We start from the raw sequence: 24,831 nt of genomic DNA, 5'->3' as shown, positions 1-24,831 counted from the left end.
CTTGCAACTTTTCCAGTTTTGACAGAGGGACCAATAGCTTCAGCTTTTTATGAATATATAATAATAACGTTACAAAGCACTATATAAGCTTGCTTATATAACATGCTCTGTCTGTGAAAATAAGAACAGCCTACATTTTACTATTTTTGGATAAATCTCAAAATTTGTCCTGGAATGTCATGTAGATGTAGATGAAATTAGAAATAATAAGTCAATCATTCATACTGTATAGGATTTGAAGGCAAATATGGGTACTATTACAACATAACACTGGGTATGCCTTTAAGGACCTATGAATCGGCATCTTAATTAGCTCGTAATCAGTGTTTTATTAAAGCCATTAAAGTTAACCACTTAATAATGTAGAAAATATCTAATATAAGACAAGTCTATAATATTTTTGAGCAATAACCAAATAATGTTTTTTAGCTTTTGACTGGCAGTGTACTGTTTACAATCCTGCCTGCATTAATAATGCGACTATCACTGTCATTTCAAGGCGTACTGGTTGACATATTGAGGAGGGTATGCTAAGCTCAGCTGAGTGGCGTGTCACGATGGGATATGAGGCAGTTAGCTAATGTGGTGTAAAAGGATTTAGAGGATTTGACCCTATCAGCAGAGATGGCACTCAGAAAGGCTCTGTTAATGACACTAAATGAGTCTGTGCCTGCAGCATGCTAATAATAGTGGCATGAAATCCAGGCTTATAATATATATGGAGATTTTTTTGTTGTTGCAAATAGCTAATTGCTAGAAGTGTTGTGTGTGTGTGTGTGTGTGTGTGTGTGTGTGTGTGTGTGTGTGTGTGTGTGTGTGTGTGTGTGTGTGTGTATACATGTGTGTGCAAATTATATAAAGGCAAAGTAACACAATTCATTTCAGTGCCTTCTCTGAAACACAATCAACTCACATTGTGATGTGAAGTGAGCTGCATTTCAACGTCCCATCACTTATTGTCTGTCTGGCAATAACATGTAATTATCTCATTGTCTGCAGGTTTCTAGATCTCTGAAGGTGAACTTGTTTACAAATCAATCTATTTTGTAGATTCAAATAGCCTTTTAACAGGAGTACGAAGCAGACTTTTGTTTTAGATAGGGCCAGGTTGAGATAAGATACGATTTTTGGGGACTGTACACTGGTTTCAAATTTGATTTTCAACTTTTAGAAAGCCATTGACTGCAAGGTTGACAGTTCAAATAACTTACCAGGGAAAATATAAGTTAGGGAAAAAAGAGCAATACTGTCCCCTTCCTAGATTCTTTTGTTTTGTAGTTCATCTTTGTGATATTTATGCAGTAAGAGTACACGCAATAAGAGTACCTGGCCAGAATCAAAGTGGTGAAGTCATGGTTAGACTGCCGGCCCAAAGGATGCCCCATAGCAAAAAGTACAAGTCTGCCGTTGTGCAAAGCAGCTGTAAATGTATGAATTTAAGATATCGTTGGCTTGCCTAGTTGACTTCCTTTGGATAAATTAAGAATAAATGTACTGCAGATGAGATTGAGTTTTTAACCACATCTTCATTCTTCACATCTGCTGGAACTCTGCAGGCACCTTAATGACAAAATATATCATTATATCATATATCATGTTTTTTCTGTCCAATCTAAATCTAATATGCTTGCATGCTATCATACACTACAACTACTATTTATCAATCTTGGAGAGGAATTTGATAGAAAAGCATGGTATAACTTTATTAAATATCCACTGAACTATGTAAGGAATGATCTGAATATTAGACATTTGAGTTGTTAGGTTTGATTTTAACACGTCATTCAACATACGAAAAAATCTCTTTCGACATCAATAACAGGGCGGAAAAGTATGTGGCGAAATGGGGAAAATATGTGCAATATATTGCTACCAAATGAGAGCGTGGTGCGTGTTTTTTTATTTTTTTATTTTTTTTATTTAAATTTTTTTATTTTATTTATTTATTTCTATCTGATTTACCCCTTTTGGCTTAATCCTTTTATTTTATTCAAAAATGTATCATTACTATGGGATATATGTTAAGATGTCAGTTGTAATGTTGACTACAATGTAACAGTGGTGTTCAAAAACTCAATAAAATACAGTCATTCAGCTTCAGCTGCCAAGACTAATAATGAATTAGATTTGTGATTGCTAAGACAATAAATGACCCAAAATTCTTTCACATGCTGTAGTAAAAGAAACATTAATTTTCAAAATTAGACCCAAAGCAGAACAGTAGTCTTTTAAACAGCATTCACTTAACAACACCAACAGAGATAAGGAAGCAGCATGCATACCGTTGAGTTTTGAATAGACTTTCAATAATAGTATCTGCATTGATAGGCAGGGTTCCTTTAGTCTAGCAGGAATGATAAAAATAAATCAGAAATTTACTCGCTTTACTTCATTCATACATTCCTCACAAACCAGAGCGTAGAAAACGTTTTCTTAAACGTAAGCTTTCTTTTGCTTAAAATGTAAGCATGAGAGAAAGCAGATCAACTCACGCTGATTGAATGGCAGATCCCTGGCATTCTTTTACAGAATTAGATTTTTTTGTTAGTAATTATTCCACACTGCATTAGGAGCCATCATGAATATACCTGTCAATGCGTGAATACCATAAAAGTCTGTATTACCTTGGCTTTCATCATCTTTCATTTTCCATGCATAAAGTACCATCCTTACCAGACAGGGCATTGGCACAGCTTGGCTAGTAGGGTAAGGAGGTGTAGCTGCCAACTCCTGAAACCCACCCCATGCTGGTCAAATCCTCTTTACTGGTTTCACTATGACAGTCTGCCTGCCATCCTTGGCTCGCCATGCAAAGATAGGACAGGAGCTTGGTGACCAGTGCCAGGGATACCCACTGGAGGTGGGAGGATGAGAGAGAAGGAAGAGTGGGGAAGAGAGAGTAAGAGAAACAGATGGAATAATGAGCAGAGAAAGGGTCCTCCCAGAGATTTGGTTGTTATGTATCACAACTAAACTGTAGGATATGCTGAGAGGCAGCAGGTCTATTATTTAGACTTTCTTTTAACTTTTTTGTTGTTGTTTTTTATGAAAGGGCACGTGATTCAATATCCAATGCTACACCAACACAGTTTAATTTGTTTGGTGATTGGTGCACATGAATGGAAATGTTTGTGCTGTGTGAATTAATGTTCTTCTAATCTTTTTCAGAATGTAATTAGACCGAAAAGATGAGATATTTGTTTACTGACTGCTGGCATATACTGTAGCCCCACACAACTGTGGAGGTGTTTGGAGTTACAGATGACTGCCAGCTATTGTTATTTTTCCCATAATGTATGCCCTGACCCACTGGCTACAGCTCATTCAACATTCTTCCACACATTGTTTTTCCATCCACTTTCAGCATTTGAACACAGATGTTCACTGTGGGAGGCAATGGAAAGCTGGCTCATTCACAGCACAGCATTCACTCACATCTACAGTTTGTAGTCTGGTTTGGCACATACGTGGGCGTGTTTGTGTGGCTGAGCAGATAGGCACTGTTGAGTTTGAATGTGCATGTCTGTGCCCATGAGTGTTTTGTACACTACTGTTTTGTTCACTAGTATATTAATTAGTTATAAACTTCTCTCTTGTGTTGTGTCTTTCTGTCCTGTTTGTCTCTGTTTTCTAGGAATCACCTTCACGGTCATCAGTCATCTCTATTTCGCCTGGGGGTCTTCTAGAAGGTCGGACCTCCTTGCCACCATGAAAGGGTTGGGGACCAACCGTAACAGACACCTGTCTGACTCCTGTGAACCTTCCTCAGGCCATCCAGAGGCCCTCTACTCTCAGAAGACCAGCACCCTCCCACGCAGCCCTTACCTGCTGAGCCCCACAATGGACCACTATGGCACCATGGACCCCCACCTCTATCCTTCAGCCAACCCAGGCTCCCTTCCACCAGACTGCATGCTGCCCCTCAACAACCAGCTGTCCAACAGCAGCACCTTCCCCAGGATTCACTACAACTCCTACGACCAGTCTGACTTCTCCCCACCTGGAGACAGCATCGGGGGGATAAGTACAGGGACCATGGGCACGTCCATGTCTATGGGCATGGGAACGGGTATGGGCATGGGCATGGCAGGGCTGAGTGGACGAACACCTATGATTACGAGTGGCTCAGCAACTATATCACATCATATGACCAAGAATCAGGCACCATCCAGTCTGCTGGAGTTCGATAAGCAGCTACCTGGAGGCCGTGATGGATTCAGCACATTGCAGTTTCATCGAACGTCTGCTGTTGCTGCCGACAAGCAGCGCACAGACAGTCCTGGTCGTATCCGTTACATGCTGCACTCAGTACAGAAGCTCTTTGCAAAGTCCCAGTCACTGGAGAGCCACAACATGAAAGGAAATGTCAATGGACGCTCCACTGGCAGTGGTGGAGGCTCGTCTGGCACTGAAGACGGAGGGAAGCAAAATCGCAGAGCTAAAAGTAAAGATCGGGGTACAAAAGCTGAGGCAACAGCCAAGCGACGACCACGCTCCAACATGTCAGGTTATTGGAGTTCTGACGATTTGGACAGCAGTGATTTGAGCAGCTACCATAACACCATGGCCATGATGACTCTGGGGCGTCCAACTGGCCATGACAGCCAGGGGGGCCAGACCAGATACATCCACAGTGGCTACAACACTATCAGCTCCTCCAAAAGCAGCAATGACATGAAGTATCAGGCACATACTGGGCCTGGGGGTGGAGGAGGTGATAGACTAGGTGGAGCAGGAAGAATGGTAATGAATGATAATGACTATATGAAAGGAGGGTCCTGGTCCACAATGACCATGGGCCAGCCAAGACAGGTGATCCAGAAGGGCTCAGCTACTCTGGACAGGTCCCTGCTCAAGTCCAAATCCTGCCAACCTGAACTAACCTGCAACTACCTACAGGTTGGACGAAGGGTGAGTAGGCCTAAAGCGAATATAGCGCTGGATAGAAGTTAGATTTACAAAGTATTTATTTTTACAAAATCTCATAAATGCCTATTTCTATGTGTAGGATAAAACATATCAAATGATCTTCACTATGAAAAGCTATAATACAGTGATAAAGGAATGACATTGATTATAAAAAGACTAATTGTATCCACTTAATGCTGTCTGTAGGGTGATTGGAGTAGCACATTAGGCCGCAGCGGGGGTGCCAATGAAATCCCATGTCGGCGGATGCGAAGTGGTAGCTATGTGAAGGCCATGGGCGACATGGAGGACAGCGACGACTCAGAGGGAAGCCCCAAACCCTCGCCAAAAACCACCGCTCGTCGCCAGAGCTACCTCAGGGCTACGCAGCAGTCTCTGAGCGACCAGCTACCCCAACGCAAGTAAGACAACAGACTGAGACACATTGCTGTGCTTTATTATGCAGTACATATTAGTATTCAACAGCAAGGGAAACAACCTTGTGTTAAAGGTACAATCCGTGATTCAAAGGTAAACCAAAGTAGCCGATGATAAAGATTGAGAACACTGGTTTGCAACTTGCTATCAAGCGATTAACAACAGACAATTATGAATCTGAGTGATTCATGTTTTCTGATGCTGTTAAAAGTTTGTTTACATCATTAAGGTTTGAAAGAACTATAAAACAAACCAATATTTTCAGTCACGATCAGTTCATAAATAAACAAATGTTTAATTGTTTTATATATATATTTTCAGAGCCTACCCAGACACTCCAAAGAACACAGTTAAAAATACTGATTGGCACAACCTCTCAACAATCAAAAGAAAATAAATAAGCCACTATTTTCTGGGCGTACAGAGGGAAAACTACCACGCCCAGCCTTACCATGACAGTATGGAGGAAAATACAAATGCATACAACATGCACACACAAGTATACACAGTCTACGCTGCGCTTACTCACACATAGAATTAAGTGGTGTCAGACTCCCTGTTGTCCTCCACACACCAGCCTTACTACCAGGTAGTAACCTTATCATACCATAGTACTACCTACATCAGCTTTTACCTTCCTTTTGTTGGACCCACGAAGCCATCTAGCTAAGAGGATACAGACCACATTAGGGTAGTTTATATGGGCTGAATTTGAATCATTTATATTTGAATTTGAATTGCTAAACTTGAATAATTGAAATTGCATTGAAAAACTGAATTTGAATCACATAATTAGAAATTGTATTGTTTAATTTGAATCATTGTTTGTTTCCAATCAACCAGTAAATCTCTCTCCGACTGACTGGCATCACTTGTCTTAAAATGACATGCTTTCTGAAGCAGACATATTTTACAATATGTGACGAAGGCGCAATGGGACATAGCTGAGTTGACTGTACCTTTTCATAAAATGACAGAAATGCATTCATATTCTTTCATTTGTATCTAAGGCAATGAGCAGCAAATTTAAGCAATACAAAACGGTCATGTTTTGTGATGTCTACTCAGATTTCAGAGCTCAAAGAGCTCATTTGCAGAAGAACAATCACATTGTCCTTAAGTTGCAAAAGGTTTTGTCAGCAGTTCCATCTGCTGTCAAACATAAAATAGTTTCAATCTAAAATAACTGTCTGCAGGGATTTTTTTTATTAAGATAAAAGATAAGACAAAACTCTTTTAATTTATTAATCAATATATTTCTCTCTCTCTCTCTCTATATATATATATATATATATATATATATATGTCTTTTGTCTTAGATGTTCATACTTTGTCTTACTCTACTGTACTTTGGATATGTTTTGTACAGTAAGTAAGTAAATTGAACTATGCTTTAAATTTTCATTAGCACACATGTATATTATAATCGACTTTTGATATTAACCAAGGTAGTTCCAGATATTGAAAATGTCAAGACATTTGTGACAATAACCTTCTATAAAGCAGATCATGTTTTAGTTGACAATGTAATCCTTAAGTTTGGAGGTTGCAGTGTCAAAATATCAGTGCCGCACTACTGTATATGCAAACACTTTCACAGTGGGTATATTCTGGTTGGATCAGAGATCGAGTGTTGATGTAAGACTATTCAACCAAAAGAAGCAAGCATCATCCTGAGAAACACAGCCAGGGGCCTTCCTGACATATACACCTCCACATAAATACAATATTTCAGATCCCTTTAAAGTCTATCTTTACAAATTTAAGGATTTATTCTTCCCTTAAGCATGCTTGAATGACTAACCCTACTCCCCCTGCCAATGCCTGACCATCCAACCCCACTCTCTTCCAATCTGCTCCACCCTGTTTGGCGTGAGCAGCAGAACCCTGGATTACACCTTGTTGCAAGGGGAGCTGGATGCCCTGTGGTCTCCACTCCACAGTGTGTCCTCTCTGCACCAGCTGGGCAGGTCAATGAGCAGGTCAGTGATAGGTCTATAAGCCACATCTTAGGAGTGTGGTGCAAAACACTTTTGTCTGATTGGATCATTTACAATCAATGACTTTGCACTGCCGCCCTCCGATGCCTGTAAAGTCAGTGGCAACTCCAAATGCCAAATTCATGCCCTGCTGCCAACAACTGCCAACCTCCCTTAAGCCTGTAAATACCATCTGCCCGGTGCTTTTAGGTGAAAAGTAGCTGAGCTTCACACTATTCGAATGGGGGAATGAGGGGACATCTGTGTCCAAAAACCATGACATGGCAGTTTACTGTCATGTGACTATCACTGTGTGCCAACAAAGAATAAGTAAAAACACAACTTCAGAGCTGCTGTTTGATTAAACATAAACCTGTTCTTTGTCTTTGGCACCATGATGGCACAGAGAGCTGTGTACATGCGTCACCTGACATCACTGGCTTTGCATGCTCAGATGCTGAAATGACTGATGCCAAAATGAGATTAAATTGGAGTAGATATTTGGATTCACGATGACTCATAAATGAATGTGGAAATGAAATAAGTAACTTGAATGACAACCTTATCTACCTTTTATCTCTCTTTCAATTCCTGGTTTTGCTGATTGTTCATTTTCTTCGCCGATCCATGTTCCCTTCTACCTCCCTGTCATCGTATAATAAAAAACATCAACTGTTTTTCCATACTTTCCCTGAATATGTCCTGACATCGCCTTTAATTTCCTCTTTATATTTCGTACCCTTAACACATCTCCTTTATCTTGTTTTTCCTCTCATCTTACTCCTCTTTCTAGCTGTCTTCCATCTCTCAGAGAGCTCTCCAATAATCGCAGCCTCGACAACCTGGACTGCATTGGGGGTACAATCTTGTCTTTGCCACACTGGGATGATGATGACTTCAGCCAGGCCTGCAGCACCTTGGGCAGACGTAGCTGCTTGGGACAGGTCAGTGCTGGTCTGGAAAGGAAAGATAGGGATTGCATTTAATGTGAGCTGTCAGAGGCCAAATAATGAATCTGTTTCTCTATTGTCTGTCTCTTTTTCTCTCATTAGCTAAGCAAACATTTTTCTAATGACTTAAGAATACATCTGTACTTGCTCGAAATTTACATGACTTACCGTAGCTCCAAGCAAACACTCTACTTTTAAATCAGCAGTCAGTTTCAAAGATCCCTTTGTCTGTCTTGAGCCACTAAAACTAATTTCCGAAGTATACTTTGCATTTTCACAGATACAGCTTGAATGACAGTAATAAAATGAGCTTCCTGTGAACAAAGAATCCCTATTTTCCAAATGTATCTCATATTAATTTTGACAAATTAATGACATAGTTTTAAGTCTAATTTATCTACTTTCATAAGAGCTATTAGCTTGCCACTGACAAGGTCAAACAAGATGATGAACAACTATGCGGAGGGGCTCTGATCTTTTTCAATGAACTAGTAAAATGAGGGAGTGCAGGCTATTAGTACAGGATTTACACCCAATCTCTTGAGATGTCACCATATTAACAACAAATGTGTCCAATATATGAATTTATTGCTTTAATTTGCATGCACAGCAGCATACCAAACACATTTAATATGCAATATAATGTAGACTTGTTGGGGTCAAGTTGTATAATTTTGGAATGTTTTGCGAAACAAATTGTATTGACAATAGGTAGCTAAATCAGAACACCAATACCTAACCTAGCATTTTACATGACTCCAAAATGTGTCTAGGTGTAAATGATCTGCTTCATTTTCTTTTGCTCTGCCTCTTCTGCACTCGCCCCCTTAGATGCTTCTGTCACCAGTCAGTGAACCATCAAAATAATTTGCTACACATTTTGTCCTCCTACTCAGGCTGTTTCTGTCAATCAACAAAATATGAAACCCATCATCTGCAAAGCTGGTTCTTACTCTTCAAAAGAAGTCTCAGAAAAGTAGTTGCTGTATAAACCCAAAAATGTCTCCTGCCTTAGCATTTCTTTTGTTATCTATAAATTTAAAGTTCTTATATAGCTGGCCATGTAAGAAATGTCAAAAAATGAAAATGCATTTTACAGATGAATGACAGAAACCCAGCATGAAGGGAAGCAGGAGGCGTAACACTGGTTTCAATGGGTTGAAGAGCACTGTGCTGTGTGACTGTGCTCTGCACTACTTAGAACTAATTGTACCTTATTGCCACACACTTAAACTTTGACCCTTTTGGTGCCATTTTATTGCATCCCATCAGATGTGTCTCACAAATGGAGAATGTCCTTTACAGAAACAGTCAGCTGAGCGGCTGGGCCGTTAATGGTCACCTTCACCGCTAGAAGAAGCTTCTATCAAAATAATCCCACTCATGCAGTAACTGTTCTACTTGCATAACTACTGTTACTGTCTTTGCTAATCTTCCTCCAGCTACGGGACCTGGAAATGAGTCATCATTATGAGGACCGCAGCTCCGAGTCCACATTCAGAGATTCCCGTTCCCACTCTCAGGACAACCCAGAGCCTCTAGACTTGCCCATGCCAACATGCTTCCGATCCCGCAGCCACAGCTACCTGAGAGCCATTCAGGCTGGCTGTTCCCAAGATGATGACACAGCATCCATAGACTCAGGCTGCTCACCGCCTCCAATTGACACCACTGTTCGCACCTACAGCACCAACACTGGTGAGTCACTGGCTGAAAAACAGATGATAAATTTGCTGCAAATTAATTCATTTGACTTCATAAACAATATGAAAGGGGAAATGGTTTCTTGGAGTTCTCAACATGATGCAGTGTTATGTTATATGGTTTGAATGCTTTCTTTATAACATACACAATATGCATAGTGCATATCTGTTTTGGTTATTTATTTGGTTATTAAACTTTGATGATTTTTGCAAAGTGTTGACCCCTTCAGTCCAGAGTGACTCAAACACATGGGCCAAAATCTTTGGATTGATGGGTAATTCCCATATTTAAATGCTCCTTGGTCCTGAGTGGGATACTAGTCCTCCAACATGTACACACCATCATTTTTTAGCTCAAATGCAGCCTCTTTTGCCCATGCTAGACAGCCCTTCTACACAGTGGAAGACATGGAAAGAACAGTTTGGCTCTTACCTGATAGCCACTGGCTTGGACAAAGCCCCAAAATAGAAACAGCTTGCAATTTTTCTTCAACGTTTGGGGACAGACAGACAAAGCATCCTACCCACACACACAGGTAACAAATTAAAACCAGCTCTTCTACCTTAAAAAGATGCTATCAAAACTCACTATCAAGTCAAACTGATCCCAAAAAAAAGGCGCTATTGGCCAGTGGAGCTTTGGTTGTCATTGAAATGATTACAGGACACATCAGCACAAGAAAGCACTGGCAATAGGCCTATGCTTGTTACCTTGACGTTATGCTTGGGTTATTACCATTCATTACCCACCATGTGGCGCTCTTCCCCATAATCTTCTAAATAGAATAGACCATGGAGCATATGCTGCCTTCAGGCTGGTAGAATTATTTAGTTTCCATTCTGATATTGCTGAAGATCTACAGTAGCCTAATAGTCTAGATCAGATTTTATTTCTCTGAATTATTTTTATTTTGTTTTGTTTTGTGCTGTACAATAATAATAATGCATTGTGATGGTTTATTGTGCTTTGACACAGAGCATTGAGCTTTTTTTTGCAACACGTAATAAAACATAAAACTGCGTCAGTGTACAGTATCCACGTCATATCAAAAGCACCGTAATGTGCACCATAGTTACGTCTATGGGTACAATATTCAAACTGTGGACCGAGGCGCCCCTGGAGGCATCAGTAGACACGCCTCTCTCGGGCTCAGAGACACAAACAAAGGCAACAAAACCCGGCTTTTCTTCTCCACAGCCTTGACAGAGAGAATGTCAACTCCGGTTACAGCCGCCCTGATAATAACTTAGCTAAGTCACAGAAACCGCTGTGTTGAATATTTTGTCTGCACCTGACAGCAGGGTAAGTATTTTAAACCGTGTTTAACGGCAATAGTGCTGCTCAGTGTGTTTCCCGTTAACTTACACAAGTTAATGTTACGTAGTAAATTAATTTAGCTTGATGGCGTGGTGACTGGACGCTCTTTAACCGTTTAACGTTACCACAGAAACGTGTTGCGTAGGTTACGTTAACGTTCGCTACTTCACTCTGGGTTTGTCGCTTAGTCGACATGAGCATATCCGACGGTAAATTACGTTAAAGCCACGTTTAACATCACTGTGTGGGTGTGACGTTGATCAAAACCTTCAGCAGGTGCTATTATTGAGTATTAACGTTACGTTACCTTCAAAGTAAAAACCGTTCAGGGTATTCATTCTGTGTCTATCTGTCTCATTCATACCGACATTATTAACAGCACTGAGTTAACTAGCTATGCTAATTTGCTTCCCTACTGTAGCTACATTTAGAGTGAATTGCTAATTTGTCTGAGATGTTTAAGTAGTAGAAGGAGTATTTGGTGAATGAAGAGTAGGCCTAAGATGCAAACAATGTGAGACCATTAAGCAAAGATATAACAGTGTGTAGGGAATTGGGAGAATCATCTCTCTGTCATCAGTTTGATATCTCCAAACTCTGAGATTATTTGTATCTGATAGTCTGTCTGTCTCCACAACTGCCTCGAATGATCTGTCATACTATCTGTTTGATACACTCTTTACTGTATTATAATTAAGTTTTTCCTGCCATGTGTAGAGTGCTCTGTTGCTGACATTGGAAAAGCATGTTCCCACTATGTGTGTCAGCACTGTGCTGCACTCATGGCTGTGATGCTCCACCATGGGAGTTAAGTGGGGTGCTGTTGAAACTGTATGAGGACTAGTTATATGTAGTTGTTTGGATGGTCTATAGCCGCCTCATAAAAGCTGCTTCTTTTTGGTTGCTGAAATGGAAAATTGGCTTTCAAGGGGGATTATTTGAGGACTGCCCCAATTTGGTACCACATGGTGTCCTGTCCTGTGTATTGCAACATGGATTAAATCTCATTTTTTGATCACATTTAATAAAGACCTTACAGTTTTGTAGCTGCGCTGTTGTTGAAAGCATTGAATATGATATTTCATTGGACTAATGGCTTTGGTGACAAAGTAGTGGATATAGTCTCCGGCAAGGTTGTCTGTGTCTTGTGGCTGTTAATTGATTTAACAATACAGATGGGTCAACTGGCAGGCAGCAGGCAACTTGGCAAGCAATACTAAACCGTTAAATAGAGCATCACAAGCCACCTTTTGTCTATCATTGTTCCTGATTCATGTCCAGCTCCAACTGACCACAGAGCAGCACCACCTCAACCAATAAGCTTAAAATGTATATTGTTGCTGGTGAATAGTTCAACATGCTTTATAACACTGGAGAAAGCGGGACCAAAGCTGTCATCCCGAGTGTCTCATCTGCTCCACAGTTATTGAGATTGTTTGACCATCTTTGGAGTGGATTACATAAGGAAGACGGGAGGCAGATTGGATCAGGGGTCAGTGAAATGATGCATTCTGTAATGTGCCCAATGAGGGAATGAATCCATTAAAATTAAACATATTGTTAACGATAAACAATTGAGACCTAAATCTGTTCCCTGAATTATGGCTAAAAGCCCTTGTTTTACTTTCAGTGTCTCAGTTTGCTACTTTGCAACATTGATTCCTTATAACAGCAATTCTGTAATAATTATACAAAATTATTTTTAATCCTGATCTTGGATTTCGACGTCTAAAGAAATACAACAGTGATGTCATTGTGAGAACTGTTATTTAATTATCTATCCCCAGTCTTCCCATGGCAACCATTAAAATGCTATTAACAGTGAGGAGACCAATTTTGGGGTTTTAGCACATAAAAGGTTGACCAAAGTTTCCTATTTTTGTGGTTTTTCTTTCAGTTTGTGAGTGTTTAGCAAATATATAATCAGTTTGTAATCAGTGAATTGCTTACACTGGTTAGAGGGTGAGTAGAAAGTCATGGGGTTGTTGGAAAGTGTTTTCAACTGCTGTAGTTTCATACAGCTAATTGTTTTCCAGCCTTGAAAATCACATCTTGAGCCAGGGCTCGCAGTGGACAACAGAACCACTGTCCAGATGGCATCAAAAAAACAGCAGTGCTCAGTGCCCACTCCAGATTCCACTCAGACATTTTTGGCACAAAGCATCTGCTTGTCACTGTTGTTAAATTCCCTTCTGTAGAGCAACCAATACATTCTACTGAGCAGCTCCTCTACACAAATTCAGCTTTTTTTTTTAAACTACAGTGTTTGGCTTCATGTCAATTTTGATATCTGTGATATTGAGAGTTTACATTAAAGAAAGTCTTCGTCAGCACTGGTTCTATTGCCAGTACCTGGTACACATTCACTGTGTTTTATGCTTGCACAGCTGTAAATGTTTGTGTGGCTTTCTGTGAAATAAGCATATAGCCTACAGGAAATGGGCAGTTAAAGCATGTGCCACTTACTATCCATCTGTGGGAACGTCCTGCCATGGGTGCATTTTCTGGCTTTCAACAGGCATTTATCAGGAATCAGCTAGATTCGGTTTTCTACGCTTTAATTTTTTTGCTACACTATGACATTAGTTAGGTTTATTACAACCTTCATTTTTTTGAGTTTCACTGCTGAGAACTAGGATATGGCAAAACCAGTAGCTTTTAGCCATAGTACAGTTTGAACAGTGGATAATGTGGTTAAACTCTAAACTTGTTCAAAACCTGTCTGATCACTTATGTGGTTGTACGCCATTGTTAGGCTGTGTCTAGTCAAATCATTGCATAAAATATTTTTAAAACAAAATGAACTTCCTGATATTAAGCAGGTATAATGTTTACCATGTTCCCAATCTTAGGTTAGTTTGTTAGCATACTAACATTTCCTAATTGGCAGTAAAGTACAACTGAGGATAATTGGATTGTCATTAGTTTTAGTCTAGGTGTGTTTAGTCATACACTACACAAGTATTGGTCAAATTTGCCCCGATAATTGAGGTATTTGAAAAGTCTAGGGATAACCAAGTTGTTACAAATTACCCCGAGTGGGGCATGAATGTCTGTACCACAGACTGACACTCTCCAAATTAAAATACATTGTCTTTGGCATTTCTGTACTGCAGTTTCTTGTTATCTATTAGCCAATATAGCCTATGCAGCATTGATATATTTGTCATTAGCTAAAATTGGCTGATAATATTGGCCTGGCCCATTTATTGTGTCCAGCTCTACTACTTTATCTCCTGTCTAATCTCAGAGGCAGCTGTCCATTATGATTTGAGGGCTTGTTTTGGTGGGTAAAGCAGATTCTGTGATATTAAGACTTAGGGGTGAATTCTGTTCAAAATGACGAAAGTATGATGTGACACTCGGAGAACTGCAGGGCAGGTGTCCAAACACAGTTCTATGCCCTCATACACCCAGTTAGTGACAGCTATCCTGCAGACTGGGATGCAGTGGAGCCGGCATGACATAGCTGCCACAACAGTGACAACTTCATTCTGCCCAGCATCTATCTCTGTCATGAGAGGGACCATGGACAATGAGAAGCTGTCTCAGCAGGTTCTCCTGGTGGAAAAGGATGGTGGTCAGAGGCCGGTGGCTAATCCATGGCTATTGGCATGTACTGTTTAAGCTATGGTAGATGCTAAACTGCAGGTTTATGAAAATAGTTTTGTTAGACTGAATTTCTGTCTCGCAACATACCAAGAGTGTATCTATCTATCTTGTGGATGTCAGGGACAGCTTTTTGCCTGGGTTGGTGGTTCCCATCTTTAAAATGTGGAGCTGAGGGTGTGTTCTAACAATCAAAGCATCATGGTGAGCAAGTGATGTTTGGATTGTCAGCGTATTTACAATGGAGTCTGGATATCCAAAAGTAGAGATGTTCCAATACCGATACCAGTATCGGTATCGGCTCCAATACTGCCTAAAATGCTGGTATCGGTATCGGGAAGTACTGGAGTTAATGCACCGATCCGATACCACATAATAAAGCCCTAAAGAAAATCTACGTTAAATAGTTTATTTATGTTATTTTTCCGTTATAACGGACTGTCAAACTGGAGAATAAAAGAAGAAGTTCTGGGGTGTTCATTGTTTGTGTTTGTTCATGTTTCACAAAGAGTTTAACCTGAGCCAGACTGACAACAAAGATAGAAATCATATCACATCCATACAGAGATAGTAGTATACAGTTGTTAAAACATAATAAAATATATGACACACTGGTATCGGATCGGTAGTCGGTATCGGCCGATACGCAAGTTCAGGTATCGGAATCGGTATCGGGAAGCAAAAAATGGTATCGGACCATCTCTATCCAAAAGGGTGTGTGTGTGTGTGTCCGGTCTCTTTTTGTGATGTTCATGTGTGGAATATGAAGGCACAGCCAAGGTCTGGAGATGGTCCAATTTGGGTGTGGTTTGGGTGTCATCTCTGTTGTTTACAGATGGTGTCAGTGTTTTGGCTTTATTGATATGTAACCTTGACTGCATTGGAGCGGTTTGCTGTCCAGTATATCAGCTGGGACTTGGGCCAGCATTAACAATCCAAGCTCTATCCTGGAATAAGTCAGGTGTAGAGTGTTGGAGGTTCAGGTATGTTTAAGGTAAGATAAAGATAAAAAGATCAGAAGGTTGGACACTGTTCAATAGCAGATCCAGTCTGCAATTGGCTCCACACTGCACAGTACAAACACAAGACAATGGTTTGACTGAATCCATTCCACTGTCAGTCTGGGTTGTATAGGTTTTTAAAAAAAAAATAAAAACGAAAGCCTGAACTCTGCTAAGCTTACTGAATTTTTTGCTAAAAACAGCTGACAAAGACTGCATGAAGTTTTGGTTTCTCTAAATAATGGGGGTGCAAATCCATAAAAGCACACAGAAGCTCCGAGAGGAAGACCAGGAGAACCTTAGAGTCAGTCGTGGTGCAGTAGTTCAAGCTGATGCAATGGAATAGCTGACTGACAGCAGCAACTCAACTCAGGTTGTTGTGTGAGGTCATAGGAGTTTCTTGATAGGCGAGGTGGTTGTATAATCATTAGAGATAAAGCTAAGAAGGGAATTACAATGAACAACAACCCTTTTGTTTGAGTGTTTTCTCAGCAGCTCACATGTTTGCTGCAAGGCTTTTTCAAAACTCTTGATTACCACAGCATTCAGTGCAGCAACACTAAGCATAAACTTGCTTCATGCGGTGCCTCACCGGGTCATTAAATGCTGTCATGTAGTTTCCTTTTGGATGTCACTAACACAATCTCAGAATTTATGAGAGTTTGACTCCTATGCACCTCAAATCTAGTGACTATGTATCGTGTATTTTTGCTTTTACACTTTGAGTGTAACAGCGTTTAGTACACAATGGCTGAGCTTTACAGAAAAGTATGGGCCCACTTACTAGAGTCAATAAAATGGACAATAGATTTAAAATGTGTCACTTGTACAGATTATGGTTCTGTGTACGTGACATCCTGAGGCACACACCATGTAATTTCATTGGAAAATATTTTAATTGAATTAATATCCCTCACAGTAGTCTCTCTCTAGAAATGTTTCTGCCACAGTTTCCTCTGGTGGAATCATATTGATGTGTAATATTAGGCTATGAAGGCATTAGCAGTCTCACTGATTTCCTGATTATTGTGTGGTCTGCACCACAAGCTGTTTCTAAGCAAAAATGTCAAAGCAGCAAATACTCTGTATCCACAAATGAAATTATTATTAAATATATTTAATAACAGACTGATGAAGCAGCTTGTCCTGTCATAACTGCTTTTATTAAAACAAACGTTATTTCTCTCTGCTCAGCCTCAAAATACCGTCTGTCCCTCTCAGTAGTCTGTGCTAACTCCTCCATGGTCTTGTCAAAGTTCCATTAGCTTTCTACTGTTTTTTTCAATGCCGTGTCAAATAAAGGATCTGTGTAACGGACCATATACAGTAGTAGCCACAGGCTTCATAATGTTGTACAAGAAAATTCCCTGTTTAGATTAGGTTATGGCGGCCCAGCATCACACTTTGCCTTTACCATGTATGAGGGGATTTCTGTGGTCTCTTGATTGAAGGCATCAGACTCTGAATTTTCAGAAGAGCATTTGAGTCTTTATATAATCTATCTGCCTATTCTCTCTGTTACTTTTTATTTGCATTTTGAAACCATAGATGATTGAAATCTGTAAGTACAATGTCTCAACTACGCACAGTTGTAATTTTGGCACTACTTTTATTTGTAGCCCATAAGCTTGATCTCTTTTGATTCAGTGGGTGAAATCCTGCTCGCACATTTATTTCTGCTCTCACTGTTATACTTCAGACTGTAAGGGAACATATGTATTGACCTCATCACAGACAATTGATTTGGTTGATGGATAAGATAAGTGAATGTGTGGCTCTACTGGTAGTGAAATAATGCAGTCAGACAGAGGACAGAGCAATGAAGGGAAATGTTTGACTCAGTCTTTTTTCCGCAAAAAAAAGTCAGCTTTTTATGTCGAGTGCTGGACTCACGCTGTGTGGATTTCATGTAAGCCCACATAAAAGTTTCCACTGTAAGGAGCTCAGCTTAAAATTTTTAACCCTGTGTATATGCTGTCATGTGACCATGGAACTAAGCACTGTCAAATAATCCAACATTGACCAAGCTTACTTAGTGTACTGTTTTTTTTGTATAGTTTTGCCAATTGCATCAGTTTTTGGTGGCTGCTCGTTTGACATTGGTGTCAAACTCTTTCCTGTATATCAGACCAGGCACTTTTATAACCATCATTAAATCAATGAGAGAATGGGAGTGAACATCTCTCATAAGACCCTGACACAATAGGAAGACGGCAAAGAACTGGCAATGGAGGCCGACTGTGGCATCGTCTAATAACTTCCCTTGAATACACCGCAAAGACTACAGGCGACGGCCATACCTTTCTATTATCTCCTTTACAGCTGGAGGGCATATTTGGTTTGGCATTAGGAAGTGTTGCAGATAAATGTCCTCCTCCAACTTCTCAACCATATTCATTCTTCAGAGTCAGATGGTCTACAAAATGCTTTACTGTTTTTGTCACCTGTCTCTTTGTGTGTGTGTGTGTATGTGTGTGTGTGTGTGCGTGCGTGTGTGTGCGTGTGTGTGTGTGTGTGTGTGTGTGTGTGCGTGTGTGTGTGTTGTCCGATTTGATTTTCCACTTTACAGGATGATTCCCTGATTCTGCTGTGTTCCAGCTTTCATGCAACAATGTCCCTGTGTATTTATGTACCAGATGACATGGACGTGCTCAGAAAACTTGTTAGTCAACTTTAGGAATGATGCTGATATACAGCCTTTGAGCTGTTTTCAGTACCACTTATATCTTCTGTAATTGGTCCGTTCTTGTTTTTTGAGTTCACTCTGCCTAGACGCCAAAGAAGATTCACTAAAACGTATTTACCTCTGTCATTTGCAGTGTTGGGGAAGTTACTTTTAAAAAGTAGTGTTTACTCGTTACTTCTTAAAAAAGTAATCCGTTACTTTACTTAGTTACCCCCTATGGAAAGTAACTTTTTACTTTACTCGTTACTTTTACGTTACTTTTAAAAGCAGGGGTCCCTGGCAGAGACTGAAGTTAATTAAAGCTGCAAGCAGCGATGAACGGGCCCTCGCCTTTTTGCAGTCGGGGGTACTGGCAGACGCAACATCACATGTAGACCACACATTCTAAGTTTCGTGTAAATCGGAATAGCCGTGTGCAAGATACAACCGTTCCTGTTTCGACACCCACCTACAGGAAGTTGGTCCTCGACAACTTGTGCATTGTTTTAGCTATCAAAATTCTTTTGTTATCTTTTTGTCATGAGGGTCCTCCGAGTCTATATGCAAGTTTTCGTGCCGATCAGACTCACGCCCCAGGAGTAGTTAGACAAAGTATGTTTCCCATATGTCAATATTTTGCTGATTAATGAAAAAAAATTAAAACCACGCCATCTAATGGCCGATTGCCGCCAAGTTTGGCACAGATGCTAAACCGGCCATGAGGAACAACCATGTCAATTTTCGGGGCAATCTGAATAATTCTTGCCAAGATAACGCAACTTCCTGTTTAGACAGGAAGTTGCTATAACTTTTTTCAACTATCAAAATTCTTTGGATAACTTTTTCATCATGAGGATCAACAGATACTACCTGCAAAGATTCAAGAAGATTGAAATCACGGCCTAGGACGAGTTCGAAAGAATGTAAAACACATGAAAAATACATAATTAAAAATGGCTGCCTTCCGGTTGGAAGCCACGAAGCTTAAAGCGCTCTCAAAAGTTAGCTTTGGCTGCTTCTCGCCTGCCATGATTGCTCTGCTACCAGCCTCTGTCACGTCCCGTGTGGAGCTTGCAGCTGAGAAGGCAGTGTCGCTGTCAAATCTGTCCCTGGGAAAAATATTGTTGCGCCGAATTGAAAAAGGAACTACGTTTCGTTACCAAATTTTCAGTAGTAGCACATTACACTGCTTTTTACCCCAACACTGGTCATTTGTAATCCTTCTTTCTCATGTCTTTTTCCTCTTGTTTACTCTTTCCCCCCTGTTCTTCAGTTTCTTCATGCATAACCACCTGTAAGAAGGCTGCTCCTCCGCCAGTGCCACCGCGTACAACCTCCAAGCCCTACATATCTGTGACAGTACAGAGCAGCACAGAGTCTGCCCAAGACAACTACCTAGACCAGCAGGACCGGAGGTCAGAGGTCAACAGCCAGTCAAGCCACGCTCACAGCAACTCCTCCGACAGCCTTGACAGCACCCGTGCCAACAGCCTGGCACGGGGTATTCCCCGCCCTCCACACATCATCCCCACTCCCATTGCCATCCCCAGAGAGCCAATCGCGCCCACCACCACTAATGCTTCCACTGAGACAAGTGACTCAGTAGTCCAGCATGAATCACTGAAATCAGGATTAAACAAAGGAAATCTAGTGGCAGAGGAGCCCCTAGTGGCGCCAGTACCCAGGCGGAAACTCTCCTCCATTGGCATACAGGTAGGCAACAGGACTGTTGCACTATCCAGGGCTGGTACAGTTGAATCAGTGCTGTTACCACATATTACATGACTTGGTGGAGTGCTCATTTCTGATTATTCATCATTTCTGTATAACAGACCATTGTCATGCACAGAGTTTTGATCATAGACTCTGGAGGACCATTTTTAAATTAATAAAATTTGTTTTTAAATCAATATTTGTGCTCACACGGAGCTCATACCGCTGATCTGCAGATCACAACGGGAGAGTAATGCGCTAATGGCAACAGTGCAAACAGAGCGTTAGTTAGCGCCATGGTTAGCTCACTCACGGATGACCTTGCTTCCGCGGGAGAAGAAGTTAAACGGCCTGACCGGGACACAGGTGTCATTAGTGGGTTATCTCTGTATGAGTAGCCGCGTAATAATCGGGATAATGTGGACCGAGCCTTACTTAATGCATACAAACAAGATAGAGCCTAGTCAAGACTTCTGAAGTGTAGCTTGTTCTGCCCATTGAGCTTGAATCCAGGAAAAAATGATATCTTTCCTATTAACAGTAATCCTCTGTGGTTTATGTCTATGTCTGAGGGTGTCACCTCAAGCCCAAAAATGTGCTTGCAAGCTAAAGGTCTCATTAGGGTGAACATCCCTCTATCATTAGAGCTGGCTGTATAATGTAGTTATAAGGGAGAAGGGAGAAAATGCCTATTTGCGTTCCCCCTCAACATTAACTTTCTGTTCTGTATGGGCTTTAATAACAGCCATTTTCTCAATTTTGCTCCAAATTAATAAGCCATCTGTTTTACTTGTTTGATATGAAGCTCAACTTCCCAAATATTCTACATTTTGCTGACCCTGCGCATTAACAGAACTCAGTCAGGGTAACAAAAAAAACAACCCTGCATTACTGTACTTAAAACTAGCTAGAATTAGAGGTCTATGAAATCATTCATGCAAGATTTTTGTTTCAGAGTTAATGTTCGTAATTTTTACTTGGTCGGTGATTATGCTTTTTTCATTTCACTATTTATTTGTTCTAAGGTCGACTGTATTCAGGAACTTCCACGAGAGGAGACCCCGCCATTGGCCAAATTTCAGTCAATCGGAGTACAGGTGGAGGACGGGTGGCAGTAAGTCCTCTTCCTGTCCTTGTAACAACGTGAGGAATTTATATTATAGCCACACACACTGCTCTGACTATTCTTTCCCTTTACAGAAGCCATGTACATGTGAAAGCAACGTGAATGTTTTTGTCTGAAAACTATCCTTGTGTGTTTTGGTGGTAGGGCTGTAACGGTATACGTGTATTCGTCCCGAACCGTTTCGGTACAGGACGTTCAGATCGGTATGCAAATGCAACATTGGTTCAGTACTCCCATGTGACCCAAACACGTCAACAATTTCTATTTATGTTGACTACTCGCACACACGGAATAGAAAGTACCGAAAGTTTTGGCAGCAAACTAGTTGTATTGTCAGCTGTAGCATGCTAGTCGACTTAGCCCGGTTTGCCGGGTTAGTCAAGCTCAATTGACAGCCATTTGTTTCCAACTGTATGCCGACATTGTTCAGCTGAAGTCGGCTCTGTCTGTGAAAACACTTGAAACATTCCATTTACGACGGCATCACCCGAATGTGTCGATTAGCGGAACAAAACTAAAACTGACTGTAAGGCGAGTCCTTCTCCCCACAGCGTTCAGACAGCTTCCCACAGCAGATTCAGACCGTGCCAAAGTAATAACTAATGCTATATATCGCTGCAGAGCTTGAGTGCATTTTCTTGAGCTCTTTGTCCCTGCCCTGTATAAATGAGTGCAAGCTGCAGCCCAGTTCAGGAATTATCACCAGGTCTGAGTCTTATGTTGGAGCATTACTGACGTGTTGTTTATTTTTGACTATATGCCAGCATTTGAGTGCCTTAACTGTTACATTAATTATGGCCAATGAGCCACTGTACTTTTCAAATAAATTAAATGAATAAATAATAACAAAATAAATTATTTTTATTTTACCCGTTGACTGAAAACATACCAGACCATGACCCCAAAACTGAGGTACATATACATTACATATCAAACTGTGAATTTTGTGTACCGTTACACCCCTAATTGGTGTTGTTAGATTCCTGGCGTGAGCTATTGTTGTTGTTTTATCGATGTTGTATACACATTTGTGCTATGTGACAATCCCTACGCTGCTTACCCAGTGCTTTTCCAGTCTTCTGCTGTTCTTGTCCTCCTCTAATATTGGGTTAAGATTTTTGGTCTAGCGCTCATTATATTTCATTATCTGACTGAATCAAAGCCCAGTCTCTGATTGATCCTGTTTATTTATATCTACATTGACCAGCAGAAGAGACTTAGTGTCGAACCTAAGCATTGTGTGTTTGTTCCAGTAATGAAACATTGTTCTTGAATAATTTATTGTTTTCTTTGTCCACTGTACATAACAGTGAACAAAGAAAACAAAATTGTTCAAATGGAAAAGGTCCATCTTTAACAGTCTCACCCTTTTTGTTTCAGGCTCAGTCGCTCCAGTAGCATGGCCTCAAAACAAGAAACCGACTCTGACACACAAGACATCCCCGTCACCTCCCATATCAATAACGCCAAACACTTTGAGAAGAAAGTCATGGTCAATAGTGCCAGCCAATCCATGAGCTCCCCTGCCGGACAAGAATATTTAGACAACGGAGACACTACTGGTGTCAACTCTTCACCTCCACCGCCCAGGCAGATCCTCAACCGCTCCACCACACGAAGTAGCTCTTCCTCCTTCTCAGAAAGTCTGGACCCAGCGCTGGACCCCTCGTCCCTACCACCTCCAGACCCTTGGCTGGAGAGTGGCAATGGGAGTAACAGCAATTGTCCCCAAAGCGGAGGAGCGGGAACACTGTGCCGGAGAGACGGCCACTGGTTCCTAAAGCTGCTGCAGGCCGAGACGGGACGCATGGAAGGCTGGTGCCAGCAGATGGAGCAGGAGACCAAAGACAACCAGCTCTCAGAAGAGGGTAAGGATGCTAGGGTACTTGTTCTAACCCCAGGTCTTTTTGTTAAATTGCCTCCAAGTTTCCAACTCCAGGCGAGGTTTTGACAAGTTCATCTGGCCAGCTTGCACACTGTGGTAACCATTGCACAATCCAATCCTTTTTGTTCCCATGCCTAATGCTCATGCAAGGAAGACTTGGTTATGACATAACCAAAAGGATATTGAATTATAAAAAGATATTTAATTAGCTGCTAGAGCAACAAAAACGGTAATGGTATGATCCGTTTCTATTTCAATGATATATCCAATTACATCTAATGGTTTACTCTTGGGTTAGCATAAATGTCCACCTCTTAAATTGAGCTAAATTATTTTGCCCAGAAATGGCAGAACAAAGCCAAATCTACAATCAAAGCATTGCAGCAACATGTGCAGGCCCTCTGAAATGATCCGTGCATCCTGAGCCCGTCACTCTGAGCCTGTTGAGGTCTGTTGCTGTCTAATCTATATCCACAACGTTCCACTTCCGGGATTGCGCCGGTGCCGCAGGAAATTCCGCCGGATGCATCTCTTTTCGCCGATGTCCGTTTCCTTCCAGCCACTCTGGTGGATTTATCAGGACTATGGTTAACTGCTCCTCAGATCTCTGCATGGTAAATTGAGACAGCTAGCTAGACTGTCTGTCCAATCTGAGTTTTCTGTTGCACGACTAAAACAACTTTTGAACGCACACGTTCCACCAAAACCAGTTCATTCCCGAGGCTATTTTGCAGCGGCTCCGTGCGGAGCTTAGCGCCGCCCGTGACGATTGTGATTGGTTTAAAAGAAATAATAAACCAGAGCATGTTTTTCTCCCATCCCAGAATGCTGTGTGGACTAGCCAGACCCTCCTCCGCAGCGTATGGAGGATGGTCTGGCAAAGCGAGACTAGTTGTTCACCATGTGGTTCAGAGCTCTCATATAGGGATCTGCCTCAGGCCCTAGATCAATCACTCTATCAGACATACTCAGCATGGAGGAGATGAGGCGGTAATACCTGGGGTTACCACACACAAGCAGGCCTGTAATCCCCAGAATTACACAAATCTACTCTGGAACTGATTAAACCTCCAGATAAGATTAGTGCTCCAACATCAGCAAGTGAGCACATGCACGCAAATATACACTTTATGTACACGCATACAAACAAACCATAGGAAGGCTTTGGATGTTCAGTTCATATCAGAAGCACACCACTCTATGAACAAGGCGCTTTGTGTCTTTGTGATCCCAATAGTTTTATTTATTTATTTTTTTATTCAAAATAAATGTGTGTGACCTTTTTACAATAAAGTAGTCTGTACTCTAGAGCTGGGTCTCACTAAACTATAATCACATTGCCATAACTTGCAATCCAGTAATCCGATAGGACTCCCAATTTCGTAAGGGCAGATGTTTGTCCTAGTTCTGATACAGCAACAGACAGGCACTGACAGACAGCAGGCTAGAGTACATTATATTTTATATATATATATATTAGGGCTGTCGGCATTAACGCGATAATCGCGATGAGATTAAAGACAGAGCGTAACACGT

General features: G+C 41.0%; 1 protein-coding gene across 1 annotated transcript in view; it reads left to right on the top strand.

The window, feature by feature from the left end:
• Window positions 1-3,708: 3,708 nt before the first annotated feature.
• Window positions 3,709-24,831, top strand: part of dlgap4b (discs, large (Drosophila) homolog-associated protein 4b) — a 29,111-nt gene continuing 7,988 nt past the window's right edge. Inside the window, exons 1-9 of the mRNA XM_078249588.1 lie at window positions 3,709-4,024; window positions 4,130-4,911; window positions 5,116-5,330; window positions 7,227-7,328; window positions 8,119-8,269; window positions 9,718-9,973; window positions 19,845-20,284; window positions 21,310-21,398; window positions 22,791-23,278. Of these exons, the coding sequence (XP_078105714.1) occupies window positions 3,709-4,024; window positions 4,130-4,911; window positions 5,116-5,330; window positions 7,227-7,328; window positions 8,119-8,269; window positions 9,718-9,973; window positions 19,845-20,284; window positions 21,310-21,398; window positions 22,791-23,278 (2,839 nt within the window). The remainder of the gene's footprint in view (window positions 4,025-4,129; window positions 4,912-5,115; window positions 5,331-7,226; window positions 7,329-8,118; window positions 8,270-9,717; window positions 9,974-19,844; window positions 20,285-21,309; window positions 21,399-22,790; window positions 23,279-24,831) is intronic.

The sequence above is a fragment of the Sander vitreus genome, chromosome 4, assembly GCF_031162955.1.
Source record: "Sander vitreus isolate 19-12246 chromosome 4, sanVit1, whole genome shotgun sequence".
In the NCBI taxonomy this organism is placed as follows: domain Eukaryota; kingdom Metazoa; phylum Chordata; class Actinopteri; order Perciformes; family Percidae; genus Sander; species Sander vitreus.
This window is presented reverse-complemented; position numbering and strand designations above follow the sequence as displayed.